We start from the raw sequence: 27,074 nt of genomic DNA, 5'->3' as shown, positions 1-27,074 counted from the left end.
CAACTTATTCCACTATTTTTTCCTGAAGAACAACGACTGAACTACTACAACTTCCGTTTAAGAAAAAAACGGAATTCAACAGCGTTTGGAGTAAACTGTTTCCGGCGTAATAGCTCATTTGATCCGTTTTTGTTGAACTACGCCCCATGTGGAAATTTCCGGCTTGCGTTGACGTCATATTTATGCGTCTACATGCTTGTGCGCCAGCGTTTACATGCGGTTTAGCTGAATCACCAAATATTTATTTTTAAAACATTCTTGAATTGGTTTATTTAACCATGGAGAAGGGCAAACGACCAAACATGTCCCTCAATAAAAAAACAAGAAAGAAAAACCCAACCGACACTATTGATCCGGTGAAGAACTTCGAGCGATGGAAGAAGAAATACAACAAGACGAAAACACGAGTTAAACAAGAGAAAAGACAGAAAAGGAGACCTGAATGGCAGGTGGAGAAAGAAGCTATTCAAAGGCTTGTCAACAAATATAACGAGGTAAGCAACGTTTGTTTTAGCCTACGAAGTTGGGCGAGGCTAGATGGCTAGATAATTGCCTAATAAATCAGACCGATACCAATTCATGGTATAACATTAGTCTGAAACAAAACAATGCAAAAACGTAAGTTTCTTCACAGGTCAGAATGTTGAGTAAAATACACTTTAGTCGTTGTCTGTGCGGTTGGTCCTTCAGCTGGTCAAAATGTGAGGTAAAATATCCACAGGAAATGATTTGCCCGATTTTTGAGTGCCAGTAACGTTACCAAAGATATGTACTGCCAGTACTGTTATTTCTATCACATGCGCAAAACCATCCATGTAAACACATGCTAGACTAATGTTATGAATCGCGTGCATGTACTTCTGTGCACATTCCTTCAGTTATTTAACTAGGCAAGTCAGTTAATTAAGAACAATTTCTTATGTACAATGACGGCCTACCTCTGTAACTGCCTTGTTCAGGGGCAGAACGACAGATTCTTCTTTTTACCTTGTCAGCTCGGAGATTCGATCTAACCACTTGGCTACCTGCCGCCCAAATAATTGTATTCAATATTGATGACTGACAAGTGACGTTTAGGTTTTTTCTATGTAAATCTGCATGGCTATGCTGTACATGCAATGGAAAGCATCGCCACAAACGGCACAAGAACTGCAAATAGGCTATCACGTTTTCAGTTTTATCAAAGCAATCTCCTGTCCTGTAAGACATTTCACGATTTCCTAGGCTAGGTAACGTTTATATTGTAATGTTAGCTAAATTATTTCTCTTGACAATGATTTCATTATATTACTCTTCAGTGTGTGTGAGAGAGATAAACTAACACCTTTGTCATCTAGATAAATGCCAAGGATGCTGAGAGGTTTTCAGATTTCCCCATCTCAAAGAATACCCTGCGAGGTAAATATCAATTGGTTATGAAATTACCTTGACTGTGCCATGCAATATGGACCAACATGCCATTGACAGCTTTGTTGTTTACTCCAGGTCTGATGGAAGCACAGTATCGTCAGCCCACAGAAATACAGAGACAGACCATTGGCTTTGCGTTGCAAGGTAAAGATGTTCTGGGTGCTGCAAAGACGGGCTCTGGAAAAACACTGGCCTTTCTCATTCCTGTGAGTACCCAATTGTTTTCTACTGTATAGCTGTGCAATATTGCGAGCTGATATGAAGGCAGATGCAGTGTGCATCCATTATTTGAGGCTATTGATGTGTCATTGCTGTTCACACGTGTTGGTGTTATTTCCAGGTATTGGAGTGTTTGTATCGTCAGCAGTGGACAGCCATGGATGGCCTGGGGGCCCTCATCATCTCCCCGACACGAGAGCTGGCCTATCAGACCTTCGAAGTACTCCGTAAAGTGGGCAAGAACCACGAGTTCTCTGCCGGCCTCATCATTGGCGGAAAGGTACTTTATTTACTTTCAAGTGCCGGTATTGGCAGTTAATTTCATGTTGGTTTTGACACCTGTTGGTGTTGTTTGAAATGAAAGGTTTGTGCCTGGTTATTATGTTGGATTCCAGAGTGTAACCTCTGTGGTATGGTTTTTTGTAGGACCTGAAAAATGAGTCTGAGAAGATCCACCGCACCAACATCATCATCTGCACGCCAGGACGCCTGCTCCAGCACATGGACGAGACTGCTGCGTTCCACGCCTCCGATCTGCACATGCTAGGTACATGCGGTAGAGTTACCCCTTAGCTACTAGGCCATCATAAAAATAGTTTCACTGTGGTATGAGCTCAGTTGTTTATGGGCATTTTAAATTCATACTGTTAATGTTAAGCAACTTTGATTTAGTAGCTCTGTTTGTTTTGATCTGTAGTCAGATCATTGGTTAAAAAAAATATGGATTTCTGACATGGTTGACATCATGTGATTTTAATTCTTTTTAGTTTTGGATGAGGCGGATCGTATCCTGGACATGGGTTTTGCCGACACTATCAACGCCATAGTGGAGAACCTCCCCAAGACCCGTCAGACACTGCTGTTCTCAGCCACACAGACCAAGTCAGTGAAAGACCTGGCCCGCCTCAGCCTCAAAGACCCAGAGTACGTCTGGGTGCACGAGAAGGCCAAGTTCAGGTAGGGGCTCTATTATATCACACACCACAACAATGCCACTATAGTCCTGTGTCTGTAGACTCTTAGTCTTAGCGTTTACAAATCTGTCAGTTGGTGTTAACGTCACTTGGATTTCTATGAACTCTGGAAATGATACATGATATCACAGTTAAAAATGATTGTGCAGGGTGATGTTTGAATTCTGTTGGGATTTCAGTGAGTCTCCTAAGCCACTGTTAGGTCATGTGAATGTTATTACTTAGCAATTGCAGGGAGCTTACATTGATTGCTTATACTTTTGTATATATAGTGTATGTGGACACGCCTTCAAATTAGTGGATTTAGCTATTTCAGCCACAACCGTTGCTGACAGTTTTGTACAATTAATCACACAGCCATGCAATCTCCATAGACAAATGTTGGCAGTAGAATGGCCTTAAGCTCTGTGACTTTCAACGAGGCACTGTCATAGGATGCCGCCTTTCCAGCAAGTCAGTTCATCAAATTTCTGCCCTGCTGGCCCAGTCAACTGTAAGTGCTGTTTTTGTATAGTGGAAACTTCTAGGATCAACAACGGCTCAGCCGTGAAGTGGTAGGCCACACAAGCTCACAGAACGGGATCGCTGAGTGCTTAAGCGTAAAAATCGTCTGTCCTCGGTTGCAACACTCACTAACGAGTTCCTAACTGCCTCTGGAAGCAACATCAGCACAAGAACTGTTCGTCGGGAGCTTCATGAAATGGGTTTCCATGGCAGACCATTGAACTCTGGGGCATTGGAAATGCGTTCTCTGGAGTGATGAATCACGCTTCACCATCTGGCAGTCCGACAGACTAAACTGGGTTTTGCGCTACCTACCCCAATGCATAGTACCAACTGTAATGCTTGGTGGAGGAGGAATAATGGTCTGGGGCTGTTTTTATGGTTCGGGCTAGGACTGAAGGGAAATATTAACTCTACACCATATAATTATGTTCTAGACGATTCTGTGCTTCCAACTTTGTGGCAACAGTTTGGGGAAGGCCATTTTACTGTTTCAGTGTGACAATGCCCCCGTGCACAAATCGAGGTCCATACAGAAATGGTTTGTCGAGATCAGTGTGGAAGAACTTGACTGGCCTAAGCAGAGACCTAACCGCAACCCCATCAAACACCTTTGGGATAAATTGGAATGCCGACTTCGAGCCAGACCTAATCGCCCAACATCAGTGCCCGACCTCACTAATGCTTGTGGCTGAATGGAAGCGAGTCCCTGCAGCAATGTTCCAACATCTAGTGGAAAGCCTTCCCAGAAGAGTGGAGGCTGTTATAGCAAGAAAGGGGGGATCAACTCCATATTAATGCCCATGATTTTGGAATGAGATGTTCATCGAGCAGGTGTCCACAAACGTTTGTTCATGTAGTGTGTTTGGACAAACTGACATCCAGTATGTGGTATGAATTCAGGGGAGGTAAAAGTGGGCCGGGACATGCAACAAATACGAGTGCTGTCATGGAGGCTCTGTGAAGTCCCTTGCTCTACTAAATAATGACATGTCACTGTGCAGCCAGGTGCTGATTTTAATAGGGCGGATTCTCTCCCACTTTCAGGTCTGCATGCTAATTGGGTCGACCGTTAACATGGACTGTTTTTATCTGAATGTCAGCTACTTCAATTCAGGTTTAGAGGCACCAGCTGACACTTTCTTTTTATCATACTACTCTTGTTTTATGCTCCTTCTTTTTGCTCCAGTTGTACTTTTTCGATGAGTCTTTGCTGATAGGCTGGTTTAGTGTTTATGCTTTTATAGCTTTGTCCTCGACGTTGAAGCTGTTTTGTTATATGGGAGAGATGAAAGAGAACTCTTTGCTTCCTCTGATTCAGCCTTATCAGGGCTCCTCAGTGCACGTCAGTGTTTTAAACCACATTTGACCTGAAACCTGTTAGGAGCACAGCAGGAGCACTGCACAACAGACATGCCTTGGATATAGCCTACTATTTGAAATTTCAAATACTTGTGAGTTTGCTTTAGCCTGCCTGGAGTGCCAGGTTGCCGTGGATGAGGTTTTCACTTTTGGGACTTTCCCATTGGCTCATTGCAAAAGGCAAGTTCAGTCAAGCACAACTCAAGTTTTTGAAATTATTTAAATTCTTGCCTTTTTGAACCCAGGTCTGCTGTACAATCAAATGCAACCCCAGCTTTAAACATTATTTTAAGGCACACAATTCCTTAGTTCTCTGTCCTCAGTAGCAACAAGTTCAAGTGCAACACAAACGACCTGAAAGAGACCAATTAAAAGACTACATGTTTCTGTGTCCCCATGCAGCACGCCGGCCACGCTGGAGCAGAACTACGTGGTGTGTGAGCTGCACCAGAAAGTCAACATGCTCTTCTCCTTCATCAGGAGCCACCTGCAGAAGAAAGTCATTGTCTTCTTCGCCTGTTGCAAAGAGGTGAGGCTTCGCTAGTTTGTGCAAACGTTCCTCCATTAGGCTTATCGCTTCACGGTCTAGTCGTAGTCTTGGCTGCAAACATGAAGCCTATTTTTCTCTCTCTCTCTCCCTCCGTAGGTGCAATACCTGTTCCGGGTGTTCTGTCGGCTGCGTCCGGGCATGCCCATCCTGGCCCTGCATGGGAAGCAACAGCAGATGAAGAGGGTGGAGGTCTACAATGACTTCATCAAGAAGAAGAATGCTGTGCTCTTCGCCACAGACATTGCAGCCAGAGGCCTAGGTACTAACACATCAGCAGCCTACTCTACAGACTGTCTGGATGTCTCTAGTCAGTAGGGACAGAGATGCTACTCTACAGACTGTCTGGATGTCTCTAGTCAGTAGGGACAGAGATGCTACTCTACAGACTGTCTGGATGTCTCCAGTCAGTAGGGACAGAGATGCTGCTCTACAGACTGTCTGGATGTCTCCAGTCAGTAGGGACAGAGATGCTACTCTACAGACTGTCTGGATGTCTCTAGTCAGTAGGGACAGAGATGCTACTCTACAGACTGTCTGGATGTCTCTAGTCAGTAGGGACAGAGATGCTACTCTACAGACTGTCTGGATGTCTCTAGTCAGTAGGGACAGAGATGCTACTCTACAGACTGTCTGGATGTCTCTAGTCAGTAGGGACAGAGATGCTACTCTACAGACTGTCTGGATGTCTCTAGTCAGTAGGGACAGAGATGCTACTCTACAGACTGTCTGGATGTCTCTAGTCAGTAGGGACAGAGATGCTACTCTACAGACTGTCTGGATGTCTCTAGTCAGTAGGGACAGAGATGCTACTCTACAGACTGTCTGGATGTCTCTAGTCAGTAGGGACAGAGATGCTACTCTACAGACTGTCTGGATGTCTCTAGTCAGTAGGGACAGAGATGCTACTCTACAGACTGTCTGGATGTCTCTAGTCAGTAGGGACAGAGATGCTACTCTACAGACTGTCTGGATGTCTCTAGTCAGTAGGGACAGAGATGCTACTCTACAGACTGTCTGGATGTCTCTAGTCAGTAGGGACAGAGATGCTACTCTACAGACTGTCTGGATGTCTCTAGTCAGTAGGGACAGAGATGCTACTCTACAGACTGTCTGGATGTCTCTAGTCAGTAGGGACAGAGATGCTACTCTACAGACTGTCTGGATGTCTCCAGTCAGTAGGGACAGAGATGCTACTCTACAGACTGTCTGGATGTCTCTAGTCAGTAGTGACAAAGATTACATTTTGAGGCACAGCTCAAACACGAACCCTAAAATTAAATAAATATGTACTGCTCTGACACTAGAGCCAAAAGGTTGTTGCTTGTGGTGAATAATAATAATTCCGTTTTCTCCTCCCACTTTGCAGACTTCCCTGCCGTGAACTGGGTGTTGCAGTTTGACTGTCCAGAGGATGCCAACACATACATCCACAGAGTGGGACGAACCGCCAGGTAATAACCCTCTTAACTGGACCTAGAGTGAAAGGAAAGACATTGACTGTGTTTGCAGTCTATGCATAGTGAGTCTATACATACCTCCTGAAAATACTATGTTTCTCCAACAGTAGTATTAAAGTGAAGTTATCACCGTGTAGTACTACTGAATCTTACGGGGACACTGCCATTTACACATGTACCCACAACAAGCCACCATTATAGTTATTGTACGGTGTGCAACAGTTGCAGGTTCCTTCAAAGTCGAGCCATTATCCTATCGCATCATCTCACAATCTCTCCTCTCAACAGTTGGTTGACCTACTCACTAGATGGCAGTGTTGTTGTATGTTCCACCTCTCACGCTATCTCTCCCCGAAGCCTACAGCCTCACACAGTCATTATAGACACACATTTTATCAGCCTGGCTTTCAAATGTGTTCCAAAATCCAGAGCTACCTACTATGATGCTGTGGGGTATTGTTCTCTGCTAGTACAATGGTGAGTTGGTACCATTTGCAGTGCTGATAGAGAGAAAAAATAGCTTGAGCAGAGAACTTGCATCCAGCTATGTTGATTCTGAACATGCAGTTCATTGGCCACGTGGTACAAACCATGTTTACCTCCGGTTGGTACAGTGTTGTGTAAACTGAACTTCCTTTGGATAACACTTGGGAGCAGTAGTGTAGTGGGGGGAATATCTCTCAGCTTTGGCCATGTTTGCCAACTGCAGTGCTGACTCATGGGGCTGTATGTGATCTCTCACCGGTAGCACCCGGTAATTGCATCAGTGTGAAAATGAGAGGGAGTGTGTGTCTGAGACAGGAAAACAACGGATATTAGTGTGCTTTGCTTCTATGGCGCTCTGTGCAGCACACTTTCCGACAGCCGCAATGTGCATCTTAAGCAGACAGGATGTGCTTCGAGCCGCTGCGCTGCCACGGTGATTAGTGAGCTGCTAAAACCTCTAATTTTTTTTTGCTTTTGTGTTGCCGTACCCCTTGACAAACCTCTTGCGTGTCGGTTCTTTTGTGTGGCGTGACAGGACTGAAGGGTAATCCTTTCTGGGCTTATTGCAATCAGCCATTTGTATATGTTGGGAGGCTTTCAGCATCCTGCTGCTGTTGGAGTGAGATGTCCCCTAGCTGCCTGGTGTTATTCCATTTTGGGAGTCAGTGAGTTTGAAGGAAGGCCAAGTGCTCATCATGTGCACTCTACCAACCAGGACTGTAGTCTCGCTCTCGCCCGCTCGCTCTCGTTCGCTATCGCTCGGTCTCCTGCTTGCTCTCGCTCGCTCTCCTGCTTGCTCTCGCTCGCTCTCCTGCTTGCTCTCGCTCGCTCTCCTGCTTGCTCTCGCTCGCTCTCCTGCTTGCTCTCGCTCGCTCTCCTGCTTGCTCTCGCTCGCTCTCCTGCTTGCTCGCTCGCTCTCCTGCTTGCGCTCTCTCGCTCGCTCTCCTGCTTGCGCTCTCTCGCTCGCTCTCCTGCTTGCGCTCTCTCGCTCGCTCTCCTGCTTGCGCTCTCTCGCTCGCTCTCCTGCTTGCGCTCTCTCGCTCGCTCTCCTGCTTGCGCTCTCTCGCTCGCTCTCCTGCTTGCGCTCTCTCGCTCGCTCTCCTGCTTGCGCTCTCTCGCTCGCTCTCCTGCTTGCGCTCTCTCGCTCGCTCTCCTGCTTGCGCTCTCTCGCTCGCTCTCCTGCTTGCGCTCTCTCGCTCGCTCTCCTGCTTGCGCTCTCTCGCTCGCTCTCCTGCTTGCGCTCTCTCGCTCGCTCTCCTGCTTGCGCTCTCTCGCTCGCGCTCTCGCTCTCTCTCCTGCTTGCGCTCTCTCGCTCGCGCTCTCGCTCTCTCTCCTGCTTGCTCTCTCTCTCTCCTGCTTGCTCTCTCTCTCTCCTGCTTGCTCTCTCTCTCTCCTGCTTGCTCTCTCTCTCTCCTGCTTGCTCTCTCTCTCTCCTGCTTGCTCTCTCTCCTTCCTGCTTGCTCTCTCTCCTTCCTGCTTGCTCTCTCTCCTTCCTGCTTGCTCTCTCTCCTTCCTGCTTGCTCTCTCTCCTTCCTGCTTGCTCTCTCTCCTTCCTGCTCGCTCTCTCTCCTTCCTGCTCGCTCTCTCTCCTTCCTGCTCGCTCTCTCTCGCTCTCTCTCCTGCTCGCTCTCTCTCTTGCTCTCTCGCACGCGCTCTCACTTGTGTGTTTGCTCTCTCTCTCTCTCTCTCTCTCTCGAAATTGAAAATAAAAGTATCAAATTAATTAAACAGCAGCAGTAAAATATCCACGAGGCTATATAAAGGGGGTTCCTTAGTTGAGGTAATATCTCTCTCTCTCTCTGTCTGACTGCATGTATTTCACAGCTCCTCTTGGTGTGAGGAGGAACGTAGCTCTCTGCCACCTCTCTCTTCCTCTTGCACCCCATCTGTCTCCCTGTGCCTCTAACTTGTTCACGAAACCATACAAAGGAGTCGTTCATGATCGTAAGAAGCGTACCATTAACTGTGCAGATTTTGCAGATTGATTGCACAAGTTATGTACGCATTTGAGTTTGAGCCGTATCATTATTTTACATTATTACACCCACTCCTCTGCACTATTGGCCAATTGCAACGTATTCATACATTTAGGAAATAAAATAAGAATTAGGGATGTGACGATTATGGAATTTGGGGTAACGATTAATTGTTGTGCAAATGGCCACGGTTATTGTCATAATTGGCATTTTTCGCCTTTAATGCATTTTTTAAAATTACCTACGACATACCTAATGAATACCACACAGCTTTGGTGACACGCCTGTCCCCCCAAAAAAAGGTGCTGACCGCTTGGAACTTCTGGAAATGAACCTTCTCATCCCAAGTGCCGCTCTGCTCGTAAAATGAGTGCCAACTTTACCCACTTCATGTAAATATGAAAAGCTGGTTACACAATAATTGCGCCAGCCCAAATAAGAATGCAATTGTTTTTTCCCGAATAGGTATAAGGAGGGAGGAGAGGCTCTGCTTGTCCTGCTGCCTTCAGAAGAGAAGGACATGCTATCTCAGCTCCAGGAGAAGAAAGTCCCCATCAACAGAATTCAGTGAGTTCACCTACAACCTCTTGTATTTCACTGGGACTGGGAAGGCTGTTGGCTGTGGAGATCTTCTGTATGTGAGGAATTAATACAGAACAGGAGGTGGTCTTGTAGTTTGTTTTGTCTCTTACTGTTTTAGAGCTTTATTCCCTTAACTCCATCTTCCCACATGCTCTTTCATCCCCCCCCCCCCAAAAAATAAAAAATAAATAAACAAACAGAGGCCCTGTGAGAATGTTCTACATAATACCATATGCTTCAAAATAATATTTCACCTTACCAGATGCATTGGACAGATGGGGGGAGATTTCACAAAGCAGGCATGGCCATCAAGTGAGCCAGCTGATTTTCCTCACATTTCTGATTCTGAAACAACCTCATATTGTGTCTGGTAGTTCTAATATGTTGTAGGTGCGTGCTATATAGATGCTATATAGATGTCGAACCTGTCCCCTTGTCCTGTCCGCTGTGTGTGCCTGACACCATCAGTTACTTGTTGTCACAGTAAGTTGTAATAACGAGGGGCCTGATGTCCTGTTTGTTGGAGTTGTGTGTGAGACGGGGAGAGACTGAGTGGATTTGGGGGGAGCTGAGGGGCTGTGAGCGATGCAGTAAATGGGCCAATTGTGTGTATGGTGTGTGTGAGAGAGAGAGACTGGCTCTGCCATCAGAGGACACCAGGCCTAAGCCCCTCTGGCTAAATGCTGATAAGCAGCAGACCCAGCTTGATGCCCCCACAGCACATATACACACACACACACTCTCTTCCACATGCACACATTTGTTTACACACACACACACACACACACATATCACTCTTTTTCACACTTGCACAAAAATAATTAGAAGGAAAATTAATTTTTATAAAGCGGTTCTCATCCCCAAGGTGCTGTATAACATACAATAATATTACTCACACATCGAGATATATTTCAGCATGTAGAAACTGGCGCACTTGTGTTCTCCACCCCATGCGCCAGGTTAAGCAGTATACCTGTGTAATATTGGCTCGCTTGCGCTGAGGTGGGAGGGGAGGCAATATTTGAGGTGAACCCTTGAAAACAGGCGCAAAAGTGACAATTTCTCGCAGCACATATCGGAAGATTTAAGACCGACGAAAAGCAGGTCTCAGCGGTAACACTGGTCATGGGATGGATGTGACGCAAGCTATCCAGCCACAACACACTGCCCTTATGCTGCTGGAATCCTTGTATTAATAAACATGAACAAATCAACACCCTGTGTTGTAATAAAATCAATCGGCTCTATGCGCTGAGCTTGTCTGGTGCTTTAAGCGCGCTGTTTGATGAAATTAAGAGACACAAATGACACGCGGAGGAGCCAGAGATCAAGATTTTTATTTTAAAAAATGTAATAACATATTTTTTGTTCTATTGCCAACTAGGTAAAAATAGCATACATAAAGCCAACAAATACAAACTCTGCAGGTAGAAAATATCCTGTAAATCACATGGCTTTGCATGGAGGTTTGTTCATGTTCTTTCTGTCACATTTGTCTCTCTACTTGCCTGTCTGCAACAAACTTAAAACACTGCGTTTCCAGCTCCAGTGAGCTCTGGACCACTAGTGTTACGTGGGTAAAATCACCGGGGAAGCCAATCCAGGGGGTAAAAACGTGTTGTGATAATTTAGTTGTTTGCTCGATAACCTGTTGGTTCATATGCTTTGACACTGATATATACAGTGGGGAGAACAAGTATTTGATACACTGCCGATTTTGCAGGTTTTTTGCATGTAGAGGTCTGTAATTTTCATCATAGGTACACTTCAACTGTGAGAGACGGAATCTAAAACAAAAATCCAGAAAATCACATCATATGATTTTTAAGTAATTAATTTGCATTGTATTGCATGACAAAAGTATTTGATACATCAGAAAAGCAGAACTTAATATTTGGTACAGAAACCTTTGTTTGCAATTACAGAGATCATACGTTTCCTGTAGTTCTTGACCAGGGTTGCACACACTGCAGCAGGGATTTTGGCCCACTCCTCCATACAGACCTTCTCCAGATCCTTCAGGTTTCGGGGCTGTCGCTGGGCAATACGTAGTGTGTTACTAATTGTTTTCTTTGAGACTGTGGTCCCAGCTCTCTTCAGGTCATTGACCAGGTCCTGCTGTGTAGTTCTGGGCTGATCCCTCACCTTCCTCATGATCATTGATGCCCCACGAGGTGAGATCTTGCATGGAGCCCCAGACCGAGGGTGATTGACCATCATCTTGAACTTCTTCCATTTTCTAATAATTGCGCCAACAGTTGTTGCCTTTTCACCAAGCTGCTTGCCTATTGTCCTGTAGCCCATCCCAGCCTTGTGCAGGTCTACAATTTTATCCCTGATGTCCTTACACAGCTCTCTGGTCTTGGCCATTGTGGAGAGGTTGGAGTCTGTTTGATTGAGTGTGTGGACAGGTGTCTTTTATACAAGTAACGAGTTCAAACGGGTGCAGTTAATACAGGTAATGAGTGGAGAGCAGGAGGGCTTCTTAACTTGTTATGGCTGCAATCCCACTAACGGGATAAGTGTCATCAACAACCGCTGAATAGCATAGCGCTACATTCAATAAATATTACTAAAAATTGTTATATTCATGAAATCAAATCAAATAAAATTGTATTTGTCACATACACATGGTTAGCAGATGTTAATGCGAGTGTAGCGAAATGCCTGTGCTTCTAGTTCCGACAATGCAGTAATAACCAACAAGTAATCTAGCTAACAATTCCAAAACTACTACCTTATGGACACAAGTGTAAGGGGATAAAGAATATGTACATAAAGATATATGAATGAGTGATGGTACAGAGCGGCATAGGCAAGATACAGTAGATGGTATTGAGTGCAGTATATACATATGAGATGAGTATGTAAACAAAGTGGCATAGTTAGTGGCTAGTGATACATGTATTACATAAAGATGCAGTAGATGATATAGAGTACATTATATACATATACATATGAGATGAATAATGTAGGGTATGTAAACATTATATTAGGTAGCATTGTTTAAAGTGGCTAATGATATATTTTACATAATTTCCCATCAAATCCCATTATTAAAGTGGCTGGAGTTGAGTCAGTGTGTTGGCAGCAGCCACTCAATGTTAGTGGTGGCTGTTTAACAGTCTGATGGCCTTGAGATAGAAGCTGTTTTTCAGTCTCTCGGTCCCAGCTTTGATGCACCTGTACTGACCTCGCCTTCTGGATGATAGCGGGGTGAACAGGCAGTGGCTCGCGTGGTTCTTGTTCTTCATGATCTTTTTGGCCTTCCTGTGACATCGGGTGGTGTAGGTGTCCTGGAGGGCAGGTAGTTTGCCCCCGGTGATGCGTTGTGCAGACCTCACTACCCTCTGGAGAGCCTTACGGTTGTGGGCGGAGCAGTTGCCGTACCAGGCGGTGGGTGATACAGCCCGACAGGATGCTCTCGATTGTGCATCTGTAGAAGTTTGTGAGTGCTTTTGGTGACAAGCCGAATTTCTTCAGCCTCCTGAGGTTGAGGAGGCGCTACTGCGCCTTCTTCACGATGCTGTCTGTGTGGGTGGACCAATTCAGTTTGTCTGTGATGTGTACGCCGAGGAACTTAAAACTTACTACCCTCTCCACTACGGTTCCATCGATGTGGATAGGGGGGTGTTCCCTCCGCTGTTTCCTGAAGTCCACAATCATCTCCTTAGTTTTGTTGACGTTGAGTGTGAGGTTATTTTCCTGACACCACTCCGAGGGCCCTCACCTCCTCCCTGTAGGCCGTCTCGTCGTTGTTGGTAATCAAGCCTACCACTGTTGTGTCGTCCGCAAACTTGATGATTGAGTCGGAGGCGTGCGTGGCCACGCAGTCGTGGGTGAACAGGGAGTACAGGAGAGGGCTCAGAACGTACCCTTGTGGGGCCCCAGTGTTGAGGATCAGCAGGGTGGAGATGTTGTTGCCTACCCTCACCACCTGGGGGCGGCCCGTCAGGAAGTCCAGTACCCAGTTGCACAGGGCGGGATCGAGACCCAGGGTCTCGAGCTTGATGACGAGCTTGGAGGGCACTATGGTGTTAAATGCCGAGCTGTAGTCGATGAACAGCATTCTCACATAGGTATTCCTCTTGTCCAGATGGGTTAGGGCAGTGTGCAGTGTGGTTGAGATTGCATCGTCTGCGAACCTATTTGGGCGGTAAGCAAATTGGAGTGGGTCTAGTGTGTCAGGTAGGGTGGAGGTGATATGGTCCTTGACTAGTCTCTCAAAGCACTTCATGATGACGGAAGTGAGTGCTACGGGGCGGTAGTCGTTTAGCTCAGTTACCTTAGCTTTCTTGGGAACAGGAACAATGGTGGCCCTCTTGAAGCATGTGGGAACAACAGACTGGGATAGGGATTGATTGAATATGTCCGTAAACACACCAGCCAGCTGGTCTGCGCATGCTCTGAGGGCGCGGCTAGGGATGCCGTCTGGGCCTTCAGCCTTGCGAGGGTTGACACGTTTAAATGTTTTCCTCACGTCGGCTGCAGTGAAGGATAGTCTGCATGTTTTAGTTGCGGGCTGTGTCAGTGGCACTGTATTGTCCTCAAAGCGGGCAAAAAAGTTATTTAGTCTGCCTGGGAACAAGACATCCTGGTCCGTGACGGGGCTGGTTTTCTTTTTGTAATCCGTGATTGACTGTAGACCCTGCCACATACCTCTTGTGTCTGAGCCGTTGAATTGAGATTCTACTTTGTCTCTATACTGACGCTTAGCTTGTTTGATTGCCTTGCGGAGGGAATAGTTACACTGTTTGTATTCGGTCATGTTTCCGGTCACCTTGCCCTGATTAAAAGCAGTGGTTCGCGCTTTCAGTTTCACGCGAATGCTGCCATCAATCCATGGTTTCTGGTTTGGGAATGTTTTAATCGTTGCTATGGGAACGACATCTTCAACGCACGTTCTAATGAACTCGCTCACCGAATCAGCGTATTCGTCAATGTTGTTGTCTGACGCAATACGAAACATATCCCAGTCCACGTGATGGAAGCAGTCTTGGAGTGTGGAATCAGATTGGTCGGACCAGCGTTGAACAGACCTCAGCGCGGGAGCTTCTTGTTTTAGTTTCTGTCTGTAAGCAGGGATCAACAAAATGGAGTCGTGGTCAGCTTTTCCGAAAGGAGAGCGGGGCAGGGCCTTATATGCGTCGCGAAAGTTAGAATAGCAATGATCCAAAGTTTTTCCAGCCCTGGTTGCGCAATCGATATGCTGATACAATTTAGGGAGTCTTGTTTTCAGATTAGCCTTGTTAAAATCCCCAGCTACAATGAATGCAGCCTCCGGATATATGGATTCCAGTTTGCAAAGAGTCAAATAAAGTTTGTTCAGAGCCATCAATGTGTCTGTTTGGGGGGGAATATATACGGCTGTGATTATAATCGAAGAGAATTCCCTTGGTAGATAATGCGGTCGACATTTGATTGTGAGGAATTCTAAATCAGGTGAACAGAAGGACTTGAGTTCCTGTATGTTGTTGTGGCCACACCACGTCACGTTAACCATGAAGCATACGCCCCCACCCCTCTTCGTACCAGAAAGATGTTTGTTTCTGTCGGCGCGATGCGTGGAGAAACCAGCTGGCTGCACCGACTCCGATAGCTTCTCTCCAGTGAGCCATGTTTCCGTGAAGCAAAGAACATTACAGTTTCTGATGTCCCTCTGGAATGCTACCCTTGCTCGGATTTCATCAACCTTGTTGTCAAGAGACTGGACATTGGCGAGAAGAATGCTAGGGAGTGGTGCACGATGTGCCCGTCTCCGGAGTCTGACCAGAAGACCGCTTCGTTTCCCCCATTTACGAAGTAGTTTTTTTGGGTCGCCGGCTGGGATCCATTCCGTTGTCCTGGGTGAAAGGCAGAACACAGGATCCGCTTCGCGAAAGTCATATTCTTGGTCGTACTGATGGTGAGTTGACGCTGCTCTTATGTTCAGTAGTTCTTCTCGACTGTATGTAATGAAACCTAAGATGACCTGGGGTACCAATGTAAGAAATAACACGTAAAAAAAACAAAAAACTGCATAGTTTCCTAGGAACGTGAAGCGAGGCGGCCATCTCTGTCGGCGCCGGAAGTTAGAATTACAAGTGCAATATAGGAAAACACATTTGAGCCTTTTGTTAATTCACCTTTCGTGTCAGATTTTGAAATTATGCTTTACAGCGAAAGCAATCCAAGCGTTTGTGTAAGTTTATCGATCGCACGACAAAACATTAAGTACACTTAGCATCAGGAAGTTTGATCTTCGGATGTTTTCACTCACGAGACTCCCAGTTACACAACAAATGTTCCTTTTGTTCCATTAAGATTATTTTTATATCCAAACACCTCCGTTTGTTTGGCGCGTTATGTTCAGAAATCCACAGGAAAGAGCGGTCATGAAAACGCAGACAAAAATTCCAAATAGTTTCCATAATGTCCACAGAAACATGTCAAACTTTTTTATAATCAATCCTCAGGTTGTTTTAAAAATATATAATCGATAATATATCAACCGCAAATGTCTTTCACAGTAGGAGAGGGAAAAGCAATACCTATCCAAACTCTATTGCGCGAGCAAAACTCATGTGACCACTTGATGCAATGTTATCGTTCTGGTTCATTTTTCAAAATAAAAGCCTTTAACTATGTCTGAAGACTGTTGACACCTTGAGGAAGCGATAGGAAAAGGAATCTGGTTCATATCCCTTTAAATCCAGCAACGGGAGGCTATGGAACATGGAGTTTTCAAAATAGGAGCCACTTCCTGTTTTGATTTTCCTCAGGGTTTCGCCTCTAATGTTCTGTTATACTCACATACAATATTTTGACAGTTTTGGAAACTTCAGAGTGTTTTCTATCCAATACTACTACTAATATGCATATATTAGCAACTGAGACTGAGAAGCTGGCTGTTTACAATGGGCACCTTTTCATCCAAGCTACTCAATACTGCCCCTGCAGCCATAAAAAGTTAAAAACTAACAGGTCTGTGAGAGCCGGAATTCTTACTGATTGGTAGGTGATCAAATACTTATGTCATGCAATAAAAGGCAAATGATTTACTTAATCATACAATGTGATTTTCTAGATTTTTGTTTTAGATTCCGTCTCTCACAGTTGAAGTGTACCTATGATAAAAATTACAGACCGTACATGCTTTGTAAGTAGGAAAACCTGCAAAATCGGCAGTGTATCAAATACTTGTTCTCCGCACTGTATATGCAAAGGCCGAGAAAATCATATATTCAACCACACCTTTGTTTCATCACAAAACTGGAGAGCAACATCTGTCCGTGGGAGTCCACAAATCATATTGCATGTAACAAACAGTTACAAGACCTACAGCATGGTCAAGCAAGGTAATGTTTCCAATGTTTTTTTTAGACAACTAAACAACTATTGATTTCAAACCACGGAGAGTTACTGCAGGTCACATAGAAAACAGGAGCTGCCTCCACTATTCCAGCACCATTTCAACATCATCTTAAACATCTATGCTTAGTCTAGTACAGTGACAACTAAAAGATGGCAAAAACTATTTAGTCCAATCAACATAAGCTAAATCTGATGTGGCTGTCCATGGTACTGATTTCTGTAGTAGAAAAATACATGTTGACTCACCCTACTTGTAGAGAAACACCAGTGCCATCCTCCCCTGTTTTAATTTATTTTTTATTCAACCTTTTATTTAACTAGGCAAGTCGGTTGTGAGCTGTCAGAGCAGATCACAGATCATTGCACCTGTACATAGCCCATCTATAAATACCCCACCAAACTACCTCATCCCCATACTGTATTTATTTATTTTGCTCCTTTGCACCACAGTATCTTTACTTGCACATTATTTTTCTGGACATCAATCTCTCCAGTGTTTAATTGCTATATCGTTATTACCTCGCCACCATGGCCTATTTATTGCCTTAACTCATTTGCACACACTGTATATATACTTTTTCTACTGTATTATTAACTGCATATTTGTTTATTCCATGTGTAACTTTGTGCTGTTGTATGTGTTTCGAACTGCTTTGCTTTATCTTGGCTAGGTCGCAGTTGTAAATGAGAACTTGTTCTCAACTAGCCTACCCGGTTAAATAAAGTTGAAATAAAAAAAATAAAAGTTACGAACAAATTCTTATTTACAAAGACGGCCTACCCCGGCGAAACCCTAACGACGCTGGGCCTATTTTGCGCTGCCCTATGGGACTCCCGATCACGGCCAGCTGTGATACAGCCTGGAATTGGTGCCTTAGATCGCTGCACCACTCGGAAGCCCAAGCGGTTTCTGACTGTCATACAGTACGCGCTTTTAGTTTTTGTTGTCCTAGTCTATCTGTCTAAAATACTTTCTCTAGTTTAACTTCCTTTCAGGGGCAACAATACACCAGGCCAGCTAGTTAACATTATCATGCTACATATTGAACCTCCATCCTCTCAGGCCAGGGGTACAATGTATGAATTTATATTTGGATTAGAATTGCTCTTATAATCATTGGCCAGTACGGAGAATGAAGTAAAACCTCAAGTCCAAATCCCTATCTCCATCCATGGCTAATTTATGAAAGGGATGATTCTAGCCACTGGAGGACAACAACACAATGAGACGCAACAATTTGTTTTTTTCTGTCAATAATGACGTTTGGCTTGTGATGTAATTGGTCTGAAGCCAAATCCAAACGGGCTTCCCTTGACTTTTTTGTTGTTGTTGGTGAGCCAGGACCATTCATAGCAAAGCTGATTGGCTATTCTTTTTTTTCAATTATCGAGTTCAATCTTGGTTTCATCATAATCTTGTTTCTCGTGGTCTGAGAGTCCTTTAATTTCCTTTTGGCCAACCTCAAGCGGTTTGTCGTGCCTTTTACTGAGGAGTGGCTTCTGTCTGGTGTGCTGCAGAGATGGTTGTCCGTCTGGAAGGTTCTCCCATCCCCACAGAGGAACTCTGAAGCTCTGTCAGTGACCTTTTGGTCACCTGCCAAAGGAACCTAAAGATCTCTGTTCATGAGAATCAAGACCTTTTCTCACAAGTGTAACAGGTTGTGAGCTCTGTGAACAACGTGTCCACTCCGACAATGAGAATGACTGTAATAATACATGTAATGCATTAATATAAGTAAGCATAACCAAATAAACATTGTAGATTAGAAATGATGGGAATTAATGGTACATTTACTACTGGAGATTTACTACTGAATGCGCACCAATTGGCGGGAGAGAACGCATTCCTGAAACGCGTGACTTGTGCATCTAAGCCACACTCCCCTTCTTGACTCAACATTTAACATTTATACCCAAGACACATTATCTTCACACATTACTGTAGGCCTAAGAAATACTCTCACAACCAGTGTTGTGTCCAAAGCAGTAGCCGTTTATGAAAAACCAACAGCCTATCGACCAAACATTTAGTCAACTAAATGGAGGGGGGTCAACCCGAAGTTAGGCCTACATAATTTTAGCCGTCTAAAAAATGTCAGTTTAGGCTACATGTCCGTATGCTCATCATCGAGAGATGAGATGATGCTGGTAAACCTTGTATTTAGAACTTATTTTCCTGTAAAAATTGCTTGGTTTCTGTTTCATATTATTACAAACCAAGCCTTCCGTAGGTTACCTGTAACCTAGCCCTATAGCAGTGTTTTCCACCAGCCAAATAGAAAAAGTAGCCAGCGAGGGAGTTCCGGGCTGAGGGGTTTGAGAATTTTGTTTGTTTGTTGACGAACAAGCTCTATTTTGGTGGCCTCTAGTACATTATTATGCCTTGATGCCATCCAAAAGACAAAGCTAAATTATTGAGGACTTGACTGACTTTACCTCCCAGATTGGTACTGAGTTGTGGTATTGAGTAGAAAGTCATGACCTTTGAATTCATGCATTTTCAGTCATTCAAATTCTGTTTGTTTCTTGAAATTGTATTTAATTGTCTCAGCTGCTGTGGACAGTTAGGTAAGGAAAACAGCGTAATTTTGTAATTTGGGTGAACCATCCCTTTAACAGTTTGACCTGTCAATCAATCACTGTGGAGGGGGCAGGATGTTTGTGTCAAAGCGTTGGTAGGATTTCAGACGTCAATCAATCACTGTGGGTGGGACTTTGAGGGAAGGTGGTAGATTAGTATTCTAGTCAGAAAAACTGGATCTCCAGACCCCCCCAACAGTGTGTGAACCACCACTTTTATTCAAAGTCAGGCACCCATGACATACAGGTATGATTAAAGAATTTAAGCAGGTGTTAAACTTGGTCTTAGCTACACAGAAAACAGCATTGACTACTCCATTGTCGACACTGTAGTCAAACCTATATCAATATCTTTAATAATGCCATAATAAGTATCATGACATTGTCCACTCTGACAATGAGAATGATAAGACTGGAATAATATTATATTGAACGCATTAACACATTACCGTAACCAAACAAACATTTTTTAGATTAGAATTTATAGGAATTAACAGTAAATGTACTACTGGTGATATATGTAATAGGGAATTGATAGACACTAACAATCAAACGCAAACAACTTACACAATGAAGTTACGAAACAATGAATGTGCACAAAATGGCTGGAGAGAGTGCATTCTGGAGAGGGAAGTGCATTGTGCAGCCGTACTCTGAAAGATGGACAATAGTGAGTGCCCCCCAATTAACCTACGAGTGTCTTTTTTATGAACTCTCCCTGACTTCCAAAAGACCTGACAGCTAATATGCTCTAGACGGGTTGATTTAATTTTCCCCGAAGTTGGCACTCATTCACTTCCCCTCATTGATGGACTGGTGTAATAAATATTGTGGGAACTCACTCTGGTTTATGCTAACACCCAACCAATGGCTTCTAAATCTATTAGGGGAGGGATCAAGTGTAGTGAGCAAGTACACACTTTGAGCTAAGGGGTAGGGAATTGGAATGCAATCTTTGTTTTTACCTCAAAACAAAGAACATCCTTATTTCAGCCTGACTGGTTGTTAATGTTGTCATTGGACAGTTAGGGTGGACAGTTGCTCATTTCCATGTCATCCCCACTATACGATTCCCCTTCAGTCTCCTGTTGCCTCTGTGACACTGAGGTGGGCAATGGAGAGGAAAATTGACATTTTAGATGTGCCCCTTCTCTCACGCAAAGCTGCCTGGCACAGAGGGCCACTAGACCTTGACAGAGAAGAAGTCCATCCATCACAGTGCTACAAATGGACTTAGCTGGGCTAGCTTTTTCAACGAAGGAGCTAATGCTAGATATGACATGCTGTGACCTAAATAGCTTTGACTGTTTTTGGGGGGCTGAAATTATCTCTTGTCCAATATGATAATGATGATAGGGCAACTGTTTTCAGGCTCATCACGTGTGCAAATATATGACCTTTTGATATGAATGGCAAGTTTTGTTACGGACCACTAATAACCTGTGTGGGGAGGGGGGGGTTTAAAAAATTGTTTTTTCCATGAGCGTGTCCATGCATCTGTGACCTTTTTTTGAATAGATTTTACAAATGTGATTTGTGGATTCACAAAGTATTTTCTTGTTGCCAGGGTGAACCCAGAGAAGCTGACGAGCGTGCAGCAGAAGCTGGAGGCTTTCCTGGCCCAGGAGAAGGAACAGAAGGAGCGAGCACAGAGGGTCAGTATCCTGGGAGGGGGGTAAGGGCAGGGGGGGCGAGACCATTACAGGATTGGGATGGATCAGGGGTCAAGCCATTAGCTTTCCAGGACAGGAGTTATTTTCAGCCATAGTGCTTATAACATCCAGAGTTGTCACCGGGATGATAATGCAGGGTCCGACATTAACGATGGCCCACTGGCCCGGGGACAGTAAAAACATGTCGTGCCAGTGGATCTTGTCAACTTCTGTGTGCGTTTTTGCATTCCAGTTCAACGTTTGCCTCCTCTGTTTTAGTCTACCATTTTGAAGACTACGCATGGAAATGTATTTACATTTGAGTAATATGATTGGCCTTTCATTTAATCACCACCACGCGCCCACGCGTCGCAGCTACTCGAGCAGTACATGAGTTGATGCCTTCACATAGCACACACGCAAGCTGTCAGGAGCAAAAAGAAGCTACTCACTCACTGAGCTGATTGTATTTTGAGCTAGGGAAAGCGATTTACAGAAGTAAACCTTCAATAGTGAACATACTAGAAATATGCTGGCTACTGTTGATAATCTGTACAAAGAAAGCTACAAAAAGACATCTAGCGTTTGTCTTGGCTAGCCTACTGTAGCCAGGTCAATATCTCTTTTGGAACACAATTGTCTTAAAGGGGCGCAGCGTCTGATTTTGAGATTGTAAATTATGTCATTTTAAGAAGGAAAAACAAACAAAAAATGCATGCAATTAATAAAAATGCTATTCTAAAGAATAAAGACTCATTTCTAAATTATTCGTTTTTTAATACATATCATAGGAATCAAATGCAGCTTAATAGCTGAATATAGAGAGGGCGCATGCCAACCTATAGGCCCTGGATGACCCCAATGCATTTAAAAATGACCCCATGTCCGGGCCAGTAGAAATTGTTAGGCCGGTAGATTTTTGGACAACATGCCCAACCTGTAATGGACTGCATTTACATACTGCATTATTTACACTTCTGACTAAGTAACTAAAATGTGATTGAAAATGGAAATTACATATGTTATTTTTGTGTGTTTTTGGCTCTGTCATTAACACCCTCGTTGCCTAGACGGTGCAATTGTTATACCCACTTTTTGCCATTTCATGCGTCAACAGATTGTTTAATCATAATTTCACGTTTGTAATGTATGTGCACAAGTACCGCGATATTAATTTCTTGCCAGCTCCAAACCCAGCAGTGCTGTAATCAATATCAATGTAGCACTAAAAACAGGAGGGAAAAAAGAACAAATAATTTGAAACAGGCAACACATTTCTCCTGAGGAGAGAGCCCACTTGAAGAGGGTCCCTTATCACCATCTTGCACCATCCCATGTGATTCATCGCCTCCCTCGGCTGGCTGTTCAAGGAGATGGCAGTTGTCGATATCGCTCACCCCCCCACCACTCTCTCCCTCTTTCTCTGTGCAGTGTTTCGTCTCCTACCTGCGCTCCGTCTACCTCATGAAAAACAAAGACGTCTTTGATGTGTTCCAGCTCAAGCTCCAGGAGTATGCAGCGTGAGTAGAAGGGACACGGGCCATTTTGACCACTAATCTGTCTCCTAGCGGTGGAGCGTTTTCCTTAGATCTGCTCCAGTTGTTTAGGGCTTCCCAATCCCGAAAGAATGTCAACCAGGCCACAATATGCCTGTTTGTTGTGCATGTGAGGGGACTTGGACATCATTATCCACAAGGCCTTAACAGAGAATATGGTGTGGGGCATCATTAGAAGAAGCTGTGTCATCCCCTCATTCAAGCATAGAGTAGCTTAGCTTTAGCCACTGCTAGCTATTTTAGCCTTTTTAGACCATGATGAACCATACATTTCTGTAAAATTCCAACTTGATGTCATTCTTCCCTTTTGGTACTTTTGCTAGTTCTCTGGGCCTCGCTGTTGCTCCAAGGGTGCGTTTTCTCAACAAAGTCCAGAAGCAGAGAGCAGACCCTGGACAGAGTGGCGGGCCGGGAGATGTGGCCCCGCATGAGGAGGAGAAGGAACTAAAGAGCTTCAAGGCTCAGCTCAGAGGAGACGGGCTCAAGTCCGAAGCTCAAGAATCCCAAAGCTCAGATGAGGAAGATGATGAGGAGGAGGACGAGGAAAAGGTACAGCCCGGTCCTAAGGGTCTCATCTTCGGGGAAGATGAAACCGAGGAGGATGAAGATATGAGGGACTTGGACCTGCTCACAGTGAAGAGAAAAGATGTCTTCAGTCTGGAGGAAGTTGACCAGGATGATGAGGTGAGGTGCTCCTGCCTGTGGTGGTGCCAGTTCTGTGGACACCAGTGTCTCTTAATTCTGGACCTGGGGACCCAAAGGGGTGCAGGTTCTTGCCATGGCTCTACACACCTGATTCCACTAATCAACTCATCAAACCTTTTGATTAGTGGAATCAGGTGTGTAGTGCTTGGGCACAAAAAACAAAATATGAATCCCTTTGGATTTCCAGGACCATGATTAGGAAACACTGGTGTCCACTTAACGCATTACGCAAGTTGCATTTACTTATTTAAAGGTCCAATGCAGCAGTTTTTATCTCAATATTAAATCAAATATAGCTTTTTAGCAAAGAGCAATTTCTCAAGCAAGGCAATTGCTAGGACTGTCTAGGAGTAGTCTGAGTAGGGGGGGAGAAACTAGCTCTTATTGGCAGAGGTTTGGAACTCTTTCTTATTGATCTATTAACTCATTTACTGCCTGAGGATGTCAGGCAAAAACTCTTAAGTTGGAATACTGTGAAATTTCAGATGTTCTTTTCAAACAGAACTTACACTAAAAGTGCCGTATCATTTTCACAGTATTCCAACTTAGACTGTATATATCCACACTTCGATCTCATGAAAATCATGTTTTTGACTGCACTGTGCCTTTAATTTTTTTTTGCTAAATACAATTACTCCATGTTGTTCAACATAGTGTATATATAAACCCTCCATAGATGTTAAACAAACCTTTTGGGCTTTTGTTCGACTTAGATGTGTTGCTGTGTGTGCTTTTCTGCCTATGTGTGAACAATGCAAGCGGGAAAAGGTAGAATTAGCATGCCCAAATAAGTGAGCAACCACAATCAAAGCTGTCGGAGCTCAGTCAGGAGCCACGCTGCCAACAGAGACATATTCGTCTCTACAGTCAAGCACAACAAGCATCTGTTTACAGTCACGGCCAATTTCAGGTAGGAAAATGGTTCTGGAAACTGCCAAAATGGCCAATTTGTGGAAACCCAGATGGCTATATACATGCCTAGCCTAGGTGCACTTTGTTTACATGCATTTGTCGTCTCCAGTTGGACAAGCGGTTCAGTTCCATCTCCAACCATCTGTTTTCTACTGAGTTGCCAACTTGCAATGCCTTTGTCTCATATACAGTTATGACCGAAATTACTGGCACCCTTGATAAAGATGAGCAAAAAAAGACTGTAAATATAATCCTGCGCTTTAGCCTGGCTTTGCTCTGTGTTTCTGTAGAGTTCACTTTGTTTCTATAAAAGTTGGGAACAACATGTTCCAGGAGCCTCAATCACTACACGCATACCTGGCAGTGGATGATACTCATCGATGTCAGATTTAATTTAGGGCAGATGGTTCTCCTCTGCTGGAGAGAGAACCTCTAAATCACTGTTTGCGCCCCGTCCCCACCTATGTGTACGTTCCTTAACAAGGGATGTAGATGCTGAAGTGGTGACCTCATCACAGTAATAACGCTGGTTTGGGTGATGAGCTTCTAATATAATTCAATGGCTGAGACAAAGCTGTCTGTTGCACTCGTCTTTATTGTTAAGTGAGGAGTTAGGCAGCTACAACTCTTAAACCCCTGCACACAACTAGTGTGACTCAGTGTAAACTTTCTGCTCCTTTCTCTGCAATTGGTGTCAACTGATTCGAAATAGGTCCTTCCAAGCTTTTTCTCGTCTTATATTTAGTTTCTGTGCACCTTGGGACAAACAAATTGGGCTAGCTCCCATGTGAAGTTGAAAATAAAACATCCTAGTTTTCCCTTAAAAAAAGACCGCTGTAGGGTAGAAACGGTTTGGAGAAGAGGTGTTTGAACAGAGGTCAGGGTGAGTTTAGCCAGCCCAGGCTAGCTATTTCATTGACTCCTCTGCAGTGGGCTATGAATATGCTGTAGGTGTCCAGGGTCACATCTACTGTGCCTTCAGCTGGAGTGTGGGAGGCTGCGGAGTGCTGGCTTTCCATCTAGTCCGACATGATTCACTGTCTTTAAATGGGGTGAGAATCCTTTATTTTTATTTTTTTTTTCCTTCAAAACATTATGAACACCTTCCTGATATTTAGTTGCAGCCCCCCTCTTTGCCCTCAGAACAGCCTCAGTTTGTCAGAGGATAGACTCTACAAGGTGTTGAACGTGTTCTACAGGGATGCTGGCCCGTGTTGACTCCAATACTTCCCACAGTTGTGTCAAGTTGCGTTGGATGTCCTTTGGGTGGTGGACCATTCTTGATACACATGGGAAACTGTTGAGCGTGAAAAACCCAGCAGGCTTGCAGTTCTTGACACAACTGGTGTGCCTGGCACCTACTACCAAGCCCTGTTCAAAGACACTTAAATCTTTTCTTTCCCATTCACCCTCTGAATGGCACACACACACAATCCATGTCTCAATTGTCTCTAGGCTTAAAAATCCTTCTTTAAACTTTCTCCTCCTCTTCATCTACAGGGCTTGAAGTAGATTTAACAAGTGACATCAATAAGGGCTTATCATTCACCTGGTCAGTCTATATCATGGAGCGAGCAGGTGTTAATGTTTTGTACACTGTCTATTGAGTGAAATGGCCACATTTACATTAGATCATTAACAGTAAAAAATGTATTTTTGGGCCATTTTATATGAAATGAATGGTTTTATAGTATAGGGATTTCTTGACCTGAATAAGTTAACGTTCCACATAAGAGTTGATGAATATCGAAGAGACTGGGAAACTTTCAGAGTTAACACACTCTGAGAAAGACCATATACTTTACCCCCAGCATGTGACGGTAATTAAGTTGTCTCACTGTCACGATCGTTGTCTGGACTCTATTTTGGGAGTGCTTTTATCGCCTTCTCTATAGAGATCCGGATGACCTCACCCTTGTCACCCCAGCTTTTCAATCCGGCCGGCAGGGTCTGTTCTGCTCTGTTACCTCTGAGATTGTCATTTTACCCAGTGAAACAGAAAGACCCCTCACTACTGTCTTCTGGCCTGATCCTGTCCTAGTGGGGTTGGGAAGCTCCTTCAGGTAGAGCTGTTTCAATAATTATTAGTTGAATTGACATTGTCATTTGACACGTTTTAAAGCTGCAATATGATGCTTTTTGGGCGACCTGACCAAATTCACATGGAAATAATTCATATCTGTCATTTACCATTGAAAGCAAGTCGAAGAAGCGGTAGATCTGTTCTATATGTACTATTTCTATGCTCCCAGTTCTTAAGTTTTGTTTTTGCGTCTTTTACTTTCGGTTTTGTCCTACAGCTTCAAACAGCTGAAAATACTATATTTTTGGTTGGGATAAGATATTTCACAGTGGTTTACATGGTACATATATTCTTTACACTATAGTTTTTTTCGTCACACAAACTAAAATTAGGAGAACAATTAGAATTTTAGCAACCAGGAAATGACGTAATGATTCCTACATAGTGATTCTTTTAAAATATCAATAATGTAAATGACTCAAATGTCTGCAATATTCTGGCACAAGGTATAGAGCATATTAATACGCTACTAATTTATGCCTTACCCCAACCTGCAATTCACTTCCTCAACCTTCTTTGCGCATTATGGCAGTTCTGAAAAAACATGAACACATGCTCCAACAACACCCAAATAGGTCCTTCAGAAACATAAACACTCTCAGTATAGTGGTGCAGGTCTTAGAAGTTTGTGCACATGAAATTGTCATTCCGAAATATATCCGCAACATATTCCATTTTGTTAAACTCAGCCCGTTTAGTCTATACAGCTGTTC

General features: G+C 44.0%; 1 protein-coding gene across 2 annotated transcripts in view; it reads left to right on the top strand.

The window, feature by feature from the left end:
* The first annotated feature begins 159 nt into the window (after nucleotides 1–159).
* Nucleotides 160–27,074, top strand: part of LOC139423200 (DEAD (Asp-Glu-Ala-Asp) box polypeptide 10) — a 62,998-nt gene continuing 36,083 nt past the window's right edge. The window contains exons 1-13 of one of the 2 annotated variants that reach the window (XM_071174929.1): nucleotides 160–494; nucleotides 1,338–1,398; nucleotides 1,486–1,616; nucleotides 1,751–1,909; nucleotides 2,056–2,176; nucleotides 2,397–2,586; nucleotides 4,872–4,998; nucleotides 5,116–5,278; nucleotides 6,386–6,470; nucleotides 9,404–9,505; nucleotides 21,021–21,108; nucleotides 22,537–22,625; nucleotides 22,985–23,345. In XM_071174929.1, coding sequence (XP_071031030.1) covers nucleotides 279–494; nucleotides 1,338–1,398; nucleotides 1,486–1,616; nucleotides 1,751–1,909; nucleotides 2,056–2,176; nucleotides 2,397–2,586; nucleotides 4,872–4,998; nucleotides 5,116–5,278; nucleotides 6,386–6,470; nucleotides 9,404–9,505; nucleotides 21,021–21,108; nucleotides 22,537–22,625; nucleotides 22,985–23,345 — 1,893 coding nt within the window. In that variant the 5' untranslated portion in view covers nucleotides 160–278. The remainder of the gene's footprint in view (nucleotides 495–1,337; nucleotides 1,399–1,485; nucleotides 1,617–1,750; nucleotides 1,910–2,055; nucleotides 2,177–2,396; nucleotides 2,587–4,871; nucleotides 4,999–5,115; nucleotides 5,279–6,385; nucleotides 6,471–9,403; nucleotides 9,506–21,020; nucleotides 21,109–22,536; nucleotides 22,626–22,984; nucleotides 23,346–27,074) is intronic. The other variant, XM_071174930.1, reaches the window with a different exon arrangement.

This window comes from Oncorhynchus clarkii, chromosome 12 (assembly GCF_045791955.1).
Source record: "Oncorhynchus clarkii lewisi isolate Uvic-CL-2024 chromosome 12, UVic_Ocla_1.0, whole genome shotgun sequence".
Classification (NCBI taxonomy): Eukaryota; Metazoa; Chordata; class Actinopteri; order Salmoniformes; family Salmonidae; genus Oncorhynchus; species Oncorhynchus clarkii.
The sequence above is the reverse complement of the archived record's forward strand: the minus strand, read 5'-3'. Positions and strand labels throughout refer to the sequence as shown.